Source organism: Vulpes lagopus, chromosome 1 (assembly GCF_018345385.1).
Source record: "Vulpes lagopus strain Blue_001 chromosome 1, ASM1834538v1, whole genome shotgun sequence".
NCBI lineage: Eukaryota > Metazoa > Chordata > Mammalia > Carnivora > Canidae > Vulpes > Vulpes lagopus.
The window spans coordinates 23,972,935-23,988,208 of NC_054824.1; the positions used below are offsets into that span (position 1 = coordinate 23,972,935).

Sequence of the window (15,274 nt, forward strand, 5' to 3'; positions counted from 1 at the left end):
GGAAATAGCTTACCCATGTTACAAATACATTGAGAACTTTGAGACCCTGCTTCCTAGCTTTGGCATCTGTAGAGCAGCAGGCTGAGGACAGGTAAAGGAAGAGAGCATGTTTGTCTTTGTTTCATTACGGAAAATATACTGGATATATATTTTCGTTTTTAGAAAAATTGCTTTTTTTTTTTAAAGATTTTATTTATTTATTCATGAGAGACACAGAGAAGAGAGGCAGAGACATAGGCAGAGGGAGAAGCAGGCTCCATGCGGGGAGCCCGACATGGGACTCGTTCCTTGGCCTCCTGGGCCGAAGGTGACACCAAACTGCTGAGCCACCCGGGCTGCCCCGGCTTTCCATTTTCTAGTGCTTTTTCCTTAGGCAGTTTTTTCAGCTATCAGGGTATCTGGAAATCATTAGGATTGTACATTGTGGAATTAGAGCCAAAGAAGATAGGTGAACATGAGAGAGGTTACATCCAGGCCATGATGGAGCCTAGGGATCTCGTATTGTCTTATAGTTAATTATATTCTTTGAAGGTAAAGTCCAGATTCAAGACTTAACTGACAATTTCTGACTTGCTCTTCCTTTGGCAGTATCTGATAAATGTCAGAAAATTCTTCTACATTTAGTCCAATTTTCTGTAGACCATTCTCCTGTTCATATATTTGTTGTGTTCATACAAAGGTTATGGTGCTCATTTTATTATATTTAAACTTCATTATTGTTATAATGAAGTTGTGTTTACTTAAAGACATGCCTAGATCTTTTGATTATTGTTTTGTTGTTTTCAGAACTTCTTAGCTAATAGTCCTTTTTTATTTTAAGGTAGCTCTTACAGATATTCAGGTTATTTTTCTTTAGTTTCAAGTTTTGGAATCATTTGGAGTTGCTCCTTCATTATTTTGGGCTTTCCTTTCAGCTTCTAGCCATGTGTGTAGTAAGAATATTTAATAAAATTACGTCTGATATTTTAGAACCCTTTTCTTTGACTCTTTGGTCTTACTTTGTGTATTCTTTTTAAGCTTCCTGTATAAACTCATGTTCCCTAGATCTATGTGTATGGCCCACCCTTTTCTTGAAATATTTCAAAAAAAAATGTCCCTTAGCTGGTGGAAGTTAAAGATGTCCAAGATGGAATTTGCCTGCTCTTTCTCAGAACAGCCTTTTCTTCCATAGTTTGATGTCTCCTTCTAGTCCCTTAGTTATTTAGTCTTAAATTGCTTAGTATTTTTTTATCTCTTTATTTTATTCTCTTCTCTCCCACTGCCTTAGCATAGGATTTATTTTCATCCGTCTGTCTAGCCATTTTGCTTTGTTACCTATTTTTCTCTTTTTCTTTTCTTTCTTTACTCTTCTTTCTTTCTTTTTTTTTTTTTTTTAAAGATTTTATTTATTCATAGAGACACACAGAGAGAGAGAGGGAGAGAGAGAGAGGCAGAGACCCTGGCAGAGGGAGAAGCAGGCTCCATGCAGGGAACCCGATGTGGGACTCGATCCCGGGTCTCCAGGATCACACCTCGGGCTGCAGGTGGTGCTAAACCGCTGCGCCACCAGGGCTGCCCTTTACTCTTCTTTCTTGCCAGCCAGACATCTATCTATATAGCCATCCTATCTTTGTTTTTGCCTCTTTCCTGTAGGCTAGCCTCCTTTCAGTTGATGTTCTGTTTGTTGCACAGTTGCTAAAATAAAAATTATAGTTTTTCTCCCAGGCTAATTTACTCTCTGTAACTTTCATGAAAAAAATTCAAACTCCTTAGCACAGGAGACCCTTAATTTATTTATTTCTAAGTTTTATAGTTTTTCACTACTTCATATGCACATTCTGCCCTAACAGTGGAATCCTCTCATGCTATGCTCTTAGGAACAGAGATTTTTATCTGTTTGAATATTATTTGCCTGGAGTATATGTGCTGGGAGTTTCCCTCCCACCAAAACTGGCTTCCTGCTCACGTTTAAGACTCAGTGAATATCATTATCTCTGGGATGTCTGTCTGCACTTTCAATGCTTCTACACCATTCTATTCTGATTCACAGTCATCCCTAGGGTCATACTCATCATGCCATATGGTGGTTTGCATGGCTGTTATGTCAGATGCTAGGCTGTAAGGCCTCAGTCATGTCTGGATTTTGAGTGTCTGGCTTGGTAAATATTGAATGAATAAATCATTGGAGTCTAGGTGGCTCATACATTGCCACTTGCCTTTTGATCTTAGTTCATGTTCTGAAAACTAAGGTTTCCTTTAAGGATGTGTTCATTGTTTGGAGAGAGGGTTCTTTTGTTTTTTTGTTACTTCTGCCTTGATAGTTTTATCATTTGGGTTTTGTGATTTAGGTTTCCGTGCTGATCCCTCTTTTGGAGAATGGAGAGCTCTTGATTCCTGGCCGAGGTGACTGTCTGAAAGTGGCTCCTGGATTTCAGTTCTTTGCAACTAGGAGGTATGTTCTATTAACCTATCTATTCCCACTGGAGCCGTTTTCTCATAAGTCCCCACACTGGAGTACTGAGTCCAGAGTCCTGGAGTAGTTTTCTGGGCCCACATTAAGGAGGATCAGTTGGAACTGATGACAGATCCACCCTTTTCATTCCTGTTTTATTTTAATTAGCTAATTTTTAAAGATCTAGTTCCTATTTCAGGACTCTGTTCATTTGTCTATCTTTACACCAATACCATAGTATCTTAATTACTGTAGTTTTTTTTTTTTTTTTTTTTAAGGATTTTATTTATTTATTCATGAGAAACACAGAGAGAGGGAGAGAGAGGCAGAGACACAGGCAGAGGGAGAAGCAGGCTACCTGCAAGGAGCCTGATGTGGGACTCAACCCCAGATCCCGGAATCATGCTCTGAGCTAAAAGCAGACAACCACTGAGCCACCCAGGTGTCCCGATTACCATATTTTAGATTTAAGCTCTGTACCCAACATGGGATTGAATTCACGACGCTGAGATTGAGTTGCATGTTGTACCAACTGAGCTCCAGACGCCCCTTCATTCCTGTTTTATTTATTTATTTTTTAAAGAATTATTTATTTTAGAGAAAGTATTCCCACAGCCCCTACATGGAAAAGGAAAAGAGTCAGGGGATCCCTGGGTGGCTCAGTGGTTTAGCGCAGACTTCAGCCCAGGGCGTGATCTTGGAGTCCCGGGATCAAGTCCCACATCGGGCTCCCTGCATGGAGCCTGCTCTCCCTCTGCCTGTGTCTCTGTCTCTCTCTCTCTGTGTCTCTTGTGAATAAATAAATAAAATCTTGAAAAAAAAAAAAAAAAGGAAAAGAGTCAGACTTGGGTCAACTGTCAGCCTCTCTTTCATTTGTCATCTGCCCTGTGAGCCCAACATATTGGTAATCTGGCACCAGAATGAGATAATGTCTAGCAAGGGTTAACCAGAGGCATAATTAAAGATTAAATTGGGAATTTTGTGTAATTCTTTTTTTAAATTTTGAAATACAGACTCTTGAGCTGTGGAGGAAATTGGTATCGACCTCTAAATAGTCATGCTACTCTGCTAGACAAATACTGGACAAAAATTCACATGGATAACATGGATAAGACAGAACTGAATGAGGTATGTGGTTATCAGTGGGAAAGCATTAGTGGTTTTCTTTTTTACTTTTTATTATTAACAGTTCCAGATACACATGTAAATAGAGGAAATAGTGTAATTGGTCATCAAAATACTCATCAATCCAAGTTTAACAGTTAATGTACTAACATTTTACAGAATTTGCTTCATCTAATATTTTTTATTTGCTAATGGATTTGAAAGCAAACTTCTTAACATTTCATTCCTGAATACTTTAATGCATACACTTAATACTTCAATACTTTGCTTTAAAATTTTAAGTTTTTTTTTTTTTTTTTTTTTTTAAGATTTATTTGAGGGACACCTAGGTGGCTCAGCGGTTAAGCATCTGCCTTCAGCTCAGGGCGTGATCCTGGAGTCCCAGGATCGAGTCCCACATTGGGCTCCCTGCATGGAGCCTGGTTCTCCCTCTGCCCGTGTCTTTGCCCCTCTCTCTGTGTTTCTCGTAAATAAATAAATAAATAAATAAATCTTAAAAAAAAAAGATTTATTTGTGAGAGCACATGTGTGAGTGCTAGGGCACAAGCAGGGGGAGGGGCAGAGGGAGAAGCTGACTCCCCACTGAGCAGGGAGCCCAAAGGATGCCTGCCTCAGTCCCAGGCCCTGAGATCATTCATTACCTGAGCCTAAGGCAGATGCTTATCCAACTGAGCCATTCAGGTGCCCTGGGCCTTTCCATGTATAATCACAATAACTTTATTGTCCCCAGTAAAATGAACAGTGATGTCTCAATACCATTTAATTTTCAGACTATATTCAAGTTTCCTCAATTGTTTCCAAAGATCCTTTTTTAAAAAAATAATTTACTAAGTTGTTTTGTAACTAATGTCTCATATATTCAACAACTTAATATACATTTTGTTTTGGGTATTAATAAAAATGGAGATGAATTATTTTTTATTTTTTATTTAATTTTTATTTAATTTTTAAAAAAGATTTTATTTATTTATTCATGAGAATACACAGGAGAGAGAGAGAGGCAGAGACACAGGCAGAGGGAGAAGCAGGCTCCATGCAGGGAGCCTGACATGGGATTCGATCCTGGGTCTCCAGAATCAAGCCCTGGGCTGTAGGTGGCGCTAAACTGCCGAGCCACCAGGGCTGCCCAAGATGAATTATTTTTTAGATGTTACTCATTGATTCATTTTGTGGTATTGCTCATTATCCTCAAACGTTTAAGAATTATATCTCTCTACCCTGCTAATTCCCCCCACTTTCCTCTTACATTACCTCGGAAAGCTTCCCATTCTGCAACACTTCATCTGGGAGCATAGCAAATAATGCACTATTGGTGATTATACAGGCATGGGAAGGATGCTTTGCTCTTTCTTGGTGTAAGTTTTTAGATAAATAAGTGACGCAAGACAACCATACCAAATATCTTATTCACCATTTTAAGTGTTTATTAGCAGAGAGGTTTTCAGGGTATCTAGTTAACTGTATTACTGGAAAAAGTTTGATCGTGTAATCTCTCAGAAGCCTTGTTTTGCCATTGTGATTTTGTAACTTTGCAGCCTATTTTGGACTTGTGAGTTTATCTCATTCTAATTCCTAGTTGTCTATTTCTGTGTCTGTTTGTGTATCCCTCTTTTGCTGCCCTCTACAATAGTTCCTCCAATAACATTCATCTTTGTGTCCCCAGCATCCACTCCACCTGGCACTTTATAAGCATTTGTTGTGTTGCTCTGTCATCACACAGCTCATTCTTTTGCAGTTGTAGACATTTCAGTGTTTAGTTTTCATTCCTAAATTGCCATCCTATTCTTTAAATAAGAGGTCCGAAATTCACATTTAGGTGTGATTTGTTGGGGATTGAAAGCATGACCACATGCTACTTTTTTTTTTTTTCTTCAGTAAAAGCCAAAGCTCATTTTCCATTTCTGTCATGAACAGCTGAGTCATTCTGCTTATCGGACGCACAATAGGAGCATTCACCCCCTCATTTAAATAATGTATATCATATTAGTTGACCTTGAGAAGTTCTCTTATTTTTAAGCCTTTGAACCTAACTAATAAATTCTAATAACACTCTCTGGAATAAGTGACTGTTGGCTAAAATGCTTGTGTGCATTGTTTAGGAAATAAAATAATATCCTAAGCTGATCTCATGGGGAGCACAAGGGACTGCATTTCTATTGCTGCCAGCTCCAGTCATCTTATGCCTAGAAAGATTGTCTTTGAATGGGGCGCTTGGATGGCTTAGTCGGTTAAGCATTCAACCCTTGATCTCAGCTCAGGTCTTGATCTCAGGATCATGAGGTCAAGCCCTATGTTGGGCTCCACACTGGGCATGGAGCCTATTTTTTAAAAAATGATGTCTTTGACTTGCTGAAATAATAAATTATACTTTAAAAAATGAGCTATTTATATAGTGCTAACTCCTCATAGATAATAAGTGCCAGGGAGTCATCCCTGGCAGTTTCTCAAATCTTGTCTCTCTGTACACCTTGAATGTGCCCTCGTATCTTAGGAGATAGTGCCTTAGAAGACCTACTGTCTCTGCTGGCAGTGCCTATTCACAACCGTTAATGACATCTGCCAAGTGCAACATCTCCATGAAACCTTCCTGGGTCTCCAGGGAGGGCTGACCACATTGCAATTTTGATTTGCTTGTGTATCTGCTTTTTAGACCAGATAGCATTTCTTGAGGGTAGGCTACATTCATTTTGGTTTTGTTTTCGTATCCTTAGTGTCGCTGATGTAAGTGGGGACTTAAGAAATGCTTATTAAAGGAATGAACCTCCAAAATACGTATATTAAATTGATAATAGAGCCATATTATATCAGATTAGTTTATTAAGTGACATTGTTTTAGAATTTTTATATTTGTGGTAATAACAAAGAAAAGATTTTTTGGCTAAGGAAGAAAACAGCCGGTTTGTGTGTATTTATAGATCTTTTCTATTCAGAACTTTTTTCCCAAATAGCTGAGCCCTCACTAAAGTGTAAAACTGATAAAATTCTTTTTTCTAAATAAAAATCGTTTTTTTCTCATTCTTACGATAAATATACATGCTTATATAATGGAATTACTACTCAGCAGTGAAAACGTTTAAACTAGTGATACATGCAGTAATGTCTAGATAAATCTCAAAAACATTAGCTGAGTAAGAGAACCAAACTACACACTACATCCTGTATGACTCCTTTTAGATGACACTTTTTAAAAAAATATTTTATTTATTTATTTATGAGAGAGAGAGAGAGCCAGAGACACAGGCAGAGGGAGAAGCAGGCGGGCACCCTGGGTGGCTCAGTGGTTTAGCACCACCTTCAGCCCAGGGCATGATCCTGGGGACCCAGGATCGAGTCCCACATCGGGCTCCCCACATGGAGCCTGTTTCTCCCTCTGCCTGTGTCTCTGCTTCTCTCTCTGTTTCTCATGAATAAATAAATAAAATCTTTATTAAAAAGAAAAAAAGAGGGAGAAGCAGGCTCCACGCAGGTAGCCTGATGTGGGATTCGATCCTGGGTCTCCAGGATCATGCCCTGAGCCTAAGGTGGTGCTAAACCGCTGAGCCATTGGGGCTGCCCCTAGATGACGACTTGAAAGCAGATCTATAGGGATCAGAATCTGATACCTGATTCCTACAGGCAGGGGTGTGGGAGAAGGGATTAATTACAAAAGGGGCATAAGGGAACTTTTAAAAAATTTTTTATTTATTCATGAGAGACACACAGAGAGAGAGGCAGAGACATAGGCAAAGGGGAGAAGCAGGCTCCATATAGGAAGCCCGATGTAGGACTTGATCCTAGTACTGTGGGATCATGCCCTGAGCCAAAGGCAGATGCTCAACCACTGAGCCACCCAGGTGTCCCAGGAACTTTTTGTTGAAGAGGTGATGGAAGGACACTTGGATGACTCATTTAAGTGTCTAACTCCTGATTTCATCTTAGGTCATGATCTCATGGTGGTGGGATGGAGCCCTGTGTCTGGCTCTGCGCTCAGTGGGGATTTTGCTTGGGATTTTTCTCTTTCTCTTTTGCCCTGCCCCTGCTCATACACGTGTGCTCTGTCTCTAAATAAGCAAATAAATAAATCTTAATAAAAAAGGGGGAGGTGTTGGAAATAGTCTATATTTTGTTTGTGGTGACTAAGGTAATGAATATATCCAATTTTATTTTATTTTTTTTTATATCCAATTTTATAAATGTTTACTCCCTACCCAAAAATATATATTCTGCATTTTAAAGATCTATGTGTGTATCCATTTTACTGATTTTGTAACTTTTTTGTTTTAATTTTTAATCTACCTGAAACATGTTTTCAGCAGTATCTATTGTAAAGTCCTTCAGTAAAAAAACATGAATTAAAATCTGTGATACCTACTACTCGAGATGACATTGTTAAAAGGTTGTAGATCCTTATTTTTGTAAATATGTATACATTATATATACAGAATAAATGGATATTTCATATACAAATTGGAATCACAATATATTTTTCAAGCTAATTTAAATGTATTGGATGACAATATTCCTTTCTTTTAAGATTTTGTTTTTATTTATTTATTTTTATTTTTAATTTTTTTTAAAAAGGACCTTTTCATTTTTTTTAAAGATTTATTTATTTATTCAGAGAGAGAGAGAGAGAGAGAGAGAGTAGAGGCAGAGACACAGGCAGAGGGAGAAGCAGGCTCCATACAGGAAGCCCGATGTGGGACTCGACCCCAGGTCTCAGGGACCACACCCTGGACCACAGGCGGCGCCAAACCACTGTGCCACTGGGGATGCCCAAGATTTTGTTTTTAACTTTTACACCCAACCTGGGGCTGGACTCACAGCCTAAAATCAAGAGTATTACACTCCATTGATGAGCCAGCCAGGCACCCCAGACAATATTTCTAATATATACATATTTCCCTTTTTTCTCAAATAGACCTGTTTGAATAAATCCATATCATAAAAGCTTAAAACCAATAGTATGAGTACCAAGTATTATTCTGGAAAAAAATTCTCAATAATTGAAGTAAATAGGTACATTTACTTTTGCTTTTTAATTAATTAAGTACATTTTTTGCTTTTTAATTTCTGTTTGCTTTTTGTTGTTTGCTTTTTTAAAGATCAGTTGCTTTTTATCAGTACTTTATATTAGCTTCTTTTACTGTGGTTTGCTTTTATATGCTTATTATTTTTTTTCCTATTAATTGCTTCTGGTTGCTTTTGCTGAAAAATGACCTAAGAAATCTTTCTTTCTTTCTTTCTTTTTTTTTTTTTAAGATTTTATTTATTTATCCATGAGAAACACAGAGAGGAGAGAGAGAGGGGCAGAGACACAGCAGAGGGAGAAGCAGGCTCCATGCAGGAAGCCCGAGGCGGGACTCGATCCCGGGTCTCCAGGATCATGCCCTGGGCTGAAGGCAGCGCTAAACCACTGAGCCACCGGGCTGCCCTGACCTAACAAATCTTAGTAGAATTGTGTTTGTTTGTTTATTTTTAAAGATATATTTATTTATTTATTTTAGCACATACATGTGCCAGCCTTTGGGAGTGGGAATCGGGGGAGGGGTAGAGGGAGAGAGAGAATCTCTTTTTTTTTCCCCCAAAGAGTTAATTTCTTTCTTTCTTTTTTTTTTTTAAGATTTTATTTATTTATTCATGACAGACAGAGAGAGAACGGGAGAGAGAGAGGAGAGAGAGGCAGAGACACAGGCAGAGGGAGAAGCAGGCTCCATGCAGGGAGCCTGACATGGGACTTGATCTGGGGTCTCCAGGATCTGGCCCTGGGCTGAAGGTGGCGCTAAACAACTGAGCCACCTGGGCTGCCCTAGAGAGAATCTCAAGCAGACTCCCTGCTGAGTACAGCTCCTGACTTGGGACTGGATCTCACAACCTGAGCTCATGACATGAGCCAAAACCAAGAGTTGGACGCTTAACCAACTGAGCCACAGGTGCCCCTAGAATTATGTTAAAATTAAAGTAGTACTTGCAGGATTCTTCAGTGCGTAAATTCCTAGGACTTGGATGTGTTTGTTGCTTGAAGACTCTCTTTTCCCATCTAGGTGCCCCTAGAATTATGTTAAAATTAAAGTAGTACTTGCAGGATTCTTCAGTGCGTAAATTCCTAGGACTTGGATATGTTTGTTGCTTGAAGACTCTCTTTTCCCATCTGGCTTCTGTACCCTAAGTTGTGTAAATGATGAGATTGCCAGATACCTGCGTTCTGGCCAGGAAAAAAGTTGTGGTTTTTGAGGGGCAAGGGATATTGGTACAGGCAGAAGTTCTTACATGGTAGCTCCCCATTATCCTTGGTTTTGCTTTTTGCACTTTCAGCTACCCACAGTCAACCTCAGTCCAGAAACAGATGGTTCTCCTGATGTATTGTCAGAATGTCAGTAGTAGCCTGACACTACATCACAGGGCCTGTGTCATTCCCCTTCATATCATTTTCTAGGTATTTTATCACCTCATGTTAGCATAATACTTGATATTTTGAGAGAGAGACCACATTATATAATTTTTATTACAGCATATTATAATTGTTCTATTTTATTATTAGTTATTGTTGTTAATCTCTTACTATGTCTAATTTGTACATTAAACTTTATCATAGGTATGTCTGTGGGGAAAAAACATAGTATGTTTAGGGTTTTGTACTATCTGCAGTTTTAGGCATCCACTGGGTTTCTTGGGGGAGTATTTACTTGGCACAAATTTCAAAGAGAAATTCATTTTTTGCTTGACTAATACTAGCAGGAGTTTACATGTGCTTTTATTTATTTATTTTAAAAGTTATATATTTAGAGAGTGAGAGAGAGAGAACGAACAAGAGTGAGCTCAGGGAGAGGCCGAGGGAGAGGGAGAAGGAGTCCTCAAGCAGACTGGCTCCTGAGCGTGGACCCTGATGGAAGGCTTGATCCCAGGATCCTGAGGTCATGACCTGAGCTGAAACCAAGAGTCAGCTGCTTAACTGACTGAGCCACCCAGGCTCCCCTTATATGTGCTTTTTAAAAATTACTGTGTCTGCTGCTAAATTTTCTTTGCTTTTTTTCCTCCCTCTGTCAGGTTCTTCAGAATAGATATCCCAGCCTCTTGGCAGTAACTGATCACCTGCTTGACATTTACATTCAACTTACTGGAGAGAAACATCACTCTTGCAGTGATAGTTCTGTTACATGTGAACAGGTACCTGAAGAATTTGCAGAAGCCAGAAGAGAAAACAAAAGACTAAGCCTTGAAGGAAGAGAATTGTCTCTAAGGTACTAGATTAAGCACTTTTGAGTTGATATTTTATTTATTTATTTTTTTAAGTAGGCTCCATACCTATCACAGGGCTCGAACTCATGACCCCAAGGTCAAGAGTTGTGTGCTCCCCCGATTGAGCCATCCAGGTGCTCCTTGAGTTAATATTTTAAAAATTACTTCCCTTAAAAGTTCTTAGCAGCTATCACTAAATGGTTATGAGAGGTCAGGTTTTGAAATTAGACCTGTGGGCTGCTTCATGATGTTGGATCCTGTTTCAGATCTTATAGATAATGATTAGGAAGGCTTATAAGGGAATGTTATTTTAGCTTTAAAAAATAACTTTGAGGGCACCTGACTGGCTTAGTTGGTAGAACATGGTCCTCTTAATTTCAGAGTCATGAATTCAAGCCCCATGTTGGATGTGGAGGCTGCTTAAAAAAAAAGAAAAAAAAATAACTTTAAAAGCTAAGGTTGAAACTCCTTACTGACATAATTCTTTCACTGGCTTTTTCTTTTGTGACAATTGGGGTCTTAAATAAGACCCTTGATTTTGCTATATATAGTGAGTTCTATACCTTTGCTTTCTATTCTCGATGATTGGCTTTCCCTTTAAGTGAGCCTTAGGAATGGGGCAACTCCCCTGATTTTTGCTCTGAGAGTTAGTTGCTGTCCCACTCTCCCCAACCTTACCTGGCATGGATTGGGATAATATATGTGACAGATCACTTCCTAATAGGTGGGGTCCCTCACTTATTCTATCCCCTGCACTATTTATCTTTACAATGCCAGAGAAACAGAGAGACTTCATTGTCATGTGTTCCCCAGACTAGGTGGATTGAATTGAACTCTGATGGCTTTGATGTCTTTGACCTATGGTCTTTTATTTCCTTGTTTTTGTTTTTATTTTTTAAAGGGATCTACTGAATTGGTGTAATAGGATTGTCCATTGTTTTGACAGTCTGTCTTCATCAGCATCCTTAAATATTTTTCAAGAGGTAAGATAGAGTCTTCATGTTTATTTTCTTTCTATTCTGTGAGGCTGTTGATTTCCATTGTCATTTTCTGTCTCTTGGCTGCTATCAGAATTTTTCTTTTGTGTTTATTATCCCTAGCTAGTTAAAACTCAACTAATGTTGCCTTAAAACTAACTGGGCATATTAATACGGGCATAATATTGTTTTTAGTTTTAAAACAGGTTACTATAAATTATAAATAAGGATAGTTTATTTTTATTTTTTTTTAAACTTTTTTTTAAATTTAAATTTAATTTTTTTATTTATGATAGTCACAGAGAGAGAGAGAGATGCAGAGACATAGGCAGGGGGAGAAGCAGGCTCCATGCACCCGGAGCCCGACGTGGGATTCACTCCCGGGTCTCCAGGATCGTGCCCTGGGCCAAAGGCAGGCGCCAAACCACTGTGCCACCCAGGGATACCATAAGGATAGTTTAGATACAGTAAAGCAGACACTGAAATATTACAGATAAAATGAAAAGAAAATCTCCTAGGTGACAGTAATGTTGTGAAATATAAAGTGTTTCTCAAATGTGTAGTATTAGGGGTGACTGGCTGGCTCAGTCTGTGGAGCATATGATTCTTGATCTTGAGGTCATGAGTTTGAGCCCCATTTTGGGTATGGAGCCTACTGAAAAAAATGCTCAGTATTTATTCCTACATAAAATTTCATAATCTATTTGATAAGAGTTGTATTTGTCTGATCTTTCCACTTCTTGGTAGGGCCTATTACTTTAGTCCAGAGAAATTTACGTAGGGGTTACAAAGTATAGCCTTGTATGCTGGGCTTGGGCAAAAAATGTGTTGTGCGGAAGGGAAACCCCCTTGAATTACAACTCTGTCATATTCAATAAGAACAGGGAGATATTTATTCCTGCTTGCTTAAAAATAAAAGTGATACTGTCTGAAGAGCTGTGGGCTCTTAAAACACTACTTTTTTTTTTTTTAAAGATTTATTTATTTATTTATGATAGACATAGAGAGAGAGAGAGAGAGAGAGAGGCAGAGACACAGGAGGAGGGAGAAGCAGGCTCCATGCTGGGAGCCTGACATGGGACTCGATCCTGGAACTCCAGGATCACGCCCTGGGCCAAAGGCAGGCGGCAAACCGCTGAGCCACCCAGGGATCCCCAAAACACTAATTTTGATTATAAAGCGTTTTTGTTTGTTTCTTTTTTAAAAAGATTTAATTTATTTATTCTTGAGAGACACAGAGAGGGAGGCAGAGACATCGGCAGAAGGAGAAGCCGACTCCCTGTGGGGAGCCTGATGCAGGGTTCTATCCCAGGACCCCGGGATTATGACTCAAGCCAAAAGCAGATGCTCAACCACTGACTCACCCAGGTATCCCAAAGTGTTCTGGTTTCTAAGGGTGCCTGAGTGGCTCAGTTGGTTAAGTGTCTGACTCTTGATTTTGGCTCAGATCATGATTTCAAAGGTTGTGAGATTGAGCCCCACATCAGGTGTTTTCTCTCTCTCAATAAATTAAGTAAGTAAGTAACTAACTCTGGTTTCTGTCGTTTGGGATTGAGGAGAGTAGTGACCCAGTTTGGTTTGCATTGCATTCTTGTTGTGTTTGGCAAAGTTAGTATCAGTAGAAAGAAACCACATTTGGAGTTCTCACTTATGGTGAGCTGAACCCTGAAATGCTGTGTGCCAGTCCTTGAATCTTGTTCTTCTTTCCCATGAACTCACTTTTTCATTCCCCTAAATTTATCATCTTTCTAGAGATGACCTTGTTTTGCACTTTTAAAATAAAACTGTGGCATTATCTCTGTCTATAGATTTGCTGATTTGGGTTATTTCATATAAGTGGAATCATAGAATATGTGACCTTTGTATCTAACTTCTTTGACTCTGCATATTCTCTCAGTTAATCCATGTTGTAGCCTGAATTATTTTTTATGGCTGAATAACATTTCATTATATTGATAATAACAGATTTTGTTTATCCGTTTATTCATTGGTGGATATTTGGGTTGTTTTCACCTTTTGGCTATGACAAATAGTGTTCTGAACTTTTGTATACAGGTATTTTATTAATGTAGAAACAATATATATACATTGTTGAAAATTGGGAAATATAGGAAAGCAAAGTGGTAAGATAAAAATAGCCGTCAACCCGGGATCGGGTCCCGCGTCGGGCTCCTGGCATGGAGCCTGCTTCTCCCTCCTCCTGTGTCTTTGCCTCTCTCTATGTCGATCATAAATAATAAATAAATCTTAAAAAAAAAATAGCTGTCATCCAGACATTCCCTAACACTTTTAATACCTTGGTGTATCTCCTTCTAGATCTCTCTCTATTCTTCCTTCCTTCCTCCCTTTTTCCCTCCCTTCCTTCCGAAGATTTTATTTTTAAGTAATCCCTACACCCAACCTGGGGCTTGAACTCAGGACCCCAAGATCAAGAATCAAATGCTCAAGGCCTCCATAAGATTACCCCCACTTTAGACTCCAGCTGCAAGTCTTGGGGGCCACCTGTATTTGTGACCTACCAACTATAAATTCAGAGGTTCCCATGATCATCTCAGGTTCAATAGTCAACCCACAGAACTCCGTGAAAAGCACTATACTTAAAGTACGGGTTATGGTTTTATTATAAAAGATATAACTTAAAGACAAATGGAAGAGACAAAGAGTAAAGTCTCAAGGGTCCTGAGCATAGTTAGTTAGGGTGTGCTAGCTTCCTGGCATATCCATATGTCCACCAACAGCTAGGCTCTCCAAGCTTTGGATGTCCAGTATTTTATTAGGTCTTAAGTCATTGGCCATATGATCGAGCATAATTTCTAGCCCCTCCTCCCTCCCTTAGTGGTGGAGCTGAAAATTTCAACCCTCCAAGTCAGTGCTTGGTCTTTCTGACCTGGCCAGTCCCTCCTTAAACTATCTAAAGGCCCATTAAGAGTCATATTGCTTAGCAATTAAAATTTTAATTAGTTAAGCAATTTAACCAATTAATTGCTTAATTTAATTAAGCAATTAAAAATTGCTTAAAATTTTTTAAAATTTAAAAATTTTTTTTAAACTTTTTTTTTTTTTTTTTTTAAGATTTTATTCATTTATTCATGAGAGAGACAGAGGCAGACACAGGCAGAAGGAGAAGCAGGCTCCTCTCTGGGAGCTCGATCCCCAGACAGGGATCACATCCTGAGCCAAAGGCATACGCTCAACCCCGGAGCCACCCAGGTGTCCCACACCTTGCTTAGCTTAATAAACTTAAGTATGGTCCAAAGGAGCCTTAGTGAATAACAAAAGACACTTCTTATTTTTGGTAATTCCAAGGGTTTTTAAAACTCTGTGCCAGGTATTAGGAACAAGGACTGTATAAATTCCCTCTCTTTTTAAATGCTTATGAAGTTTATTGATGTTTTACACTTGGTGGTGACAGAACCAAATGTATTCTTGTTTACTATACTCATAGTATCCTTTCTGTTGTTATTTTCTCTCTTGTCTTTCCTGTAAGTAGAAGTTTATTAAAATGCTTAATGTATTCCAATTC

The 15,274-nt window shown here is 38.8% G+C and overlaps 1 protein-coding gene across 4 annotated transcripts in view; it reads left to right on the forward strand.

The window, feature by feature from the left end:
* The window catches only part of MDN1 (midasin AAA ATPase 1), a 162,419-nt gene that overhangs the window by 20,499 nt on the left and 126,646 nt on the right, over positions 1-15,274 (forward strand). For all 4 annotated transcript variants that reach the window (XM_041757895.1, XM_041757899.1, XM_041757912.1 and 1 more), the window contains 4 exons: positions 2,328-2,431; positions 3,445-3,559; positions 10,583-10,776; positions 11,676-11,757. In XM_041757895.1, the coding sequence (XP_041613829.1) occupies positions 2,328-2,431; positions 3,445-3,559; positions 10,583-10,776; positions 11,676-11,757 (495 nt within the window). The remainder of the gene's footprint in view (positions 1-2,327; positions 2,432-3,444; positions 3,560-10,582; positions 10,777-11,675; positions 11,758-15,274) is intronic.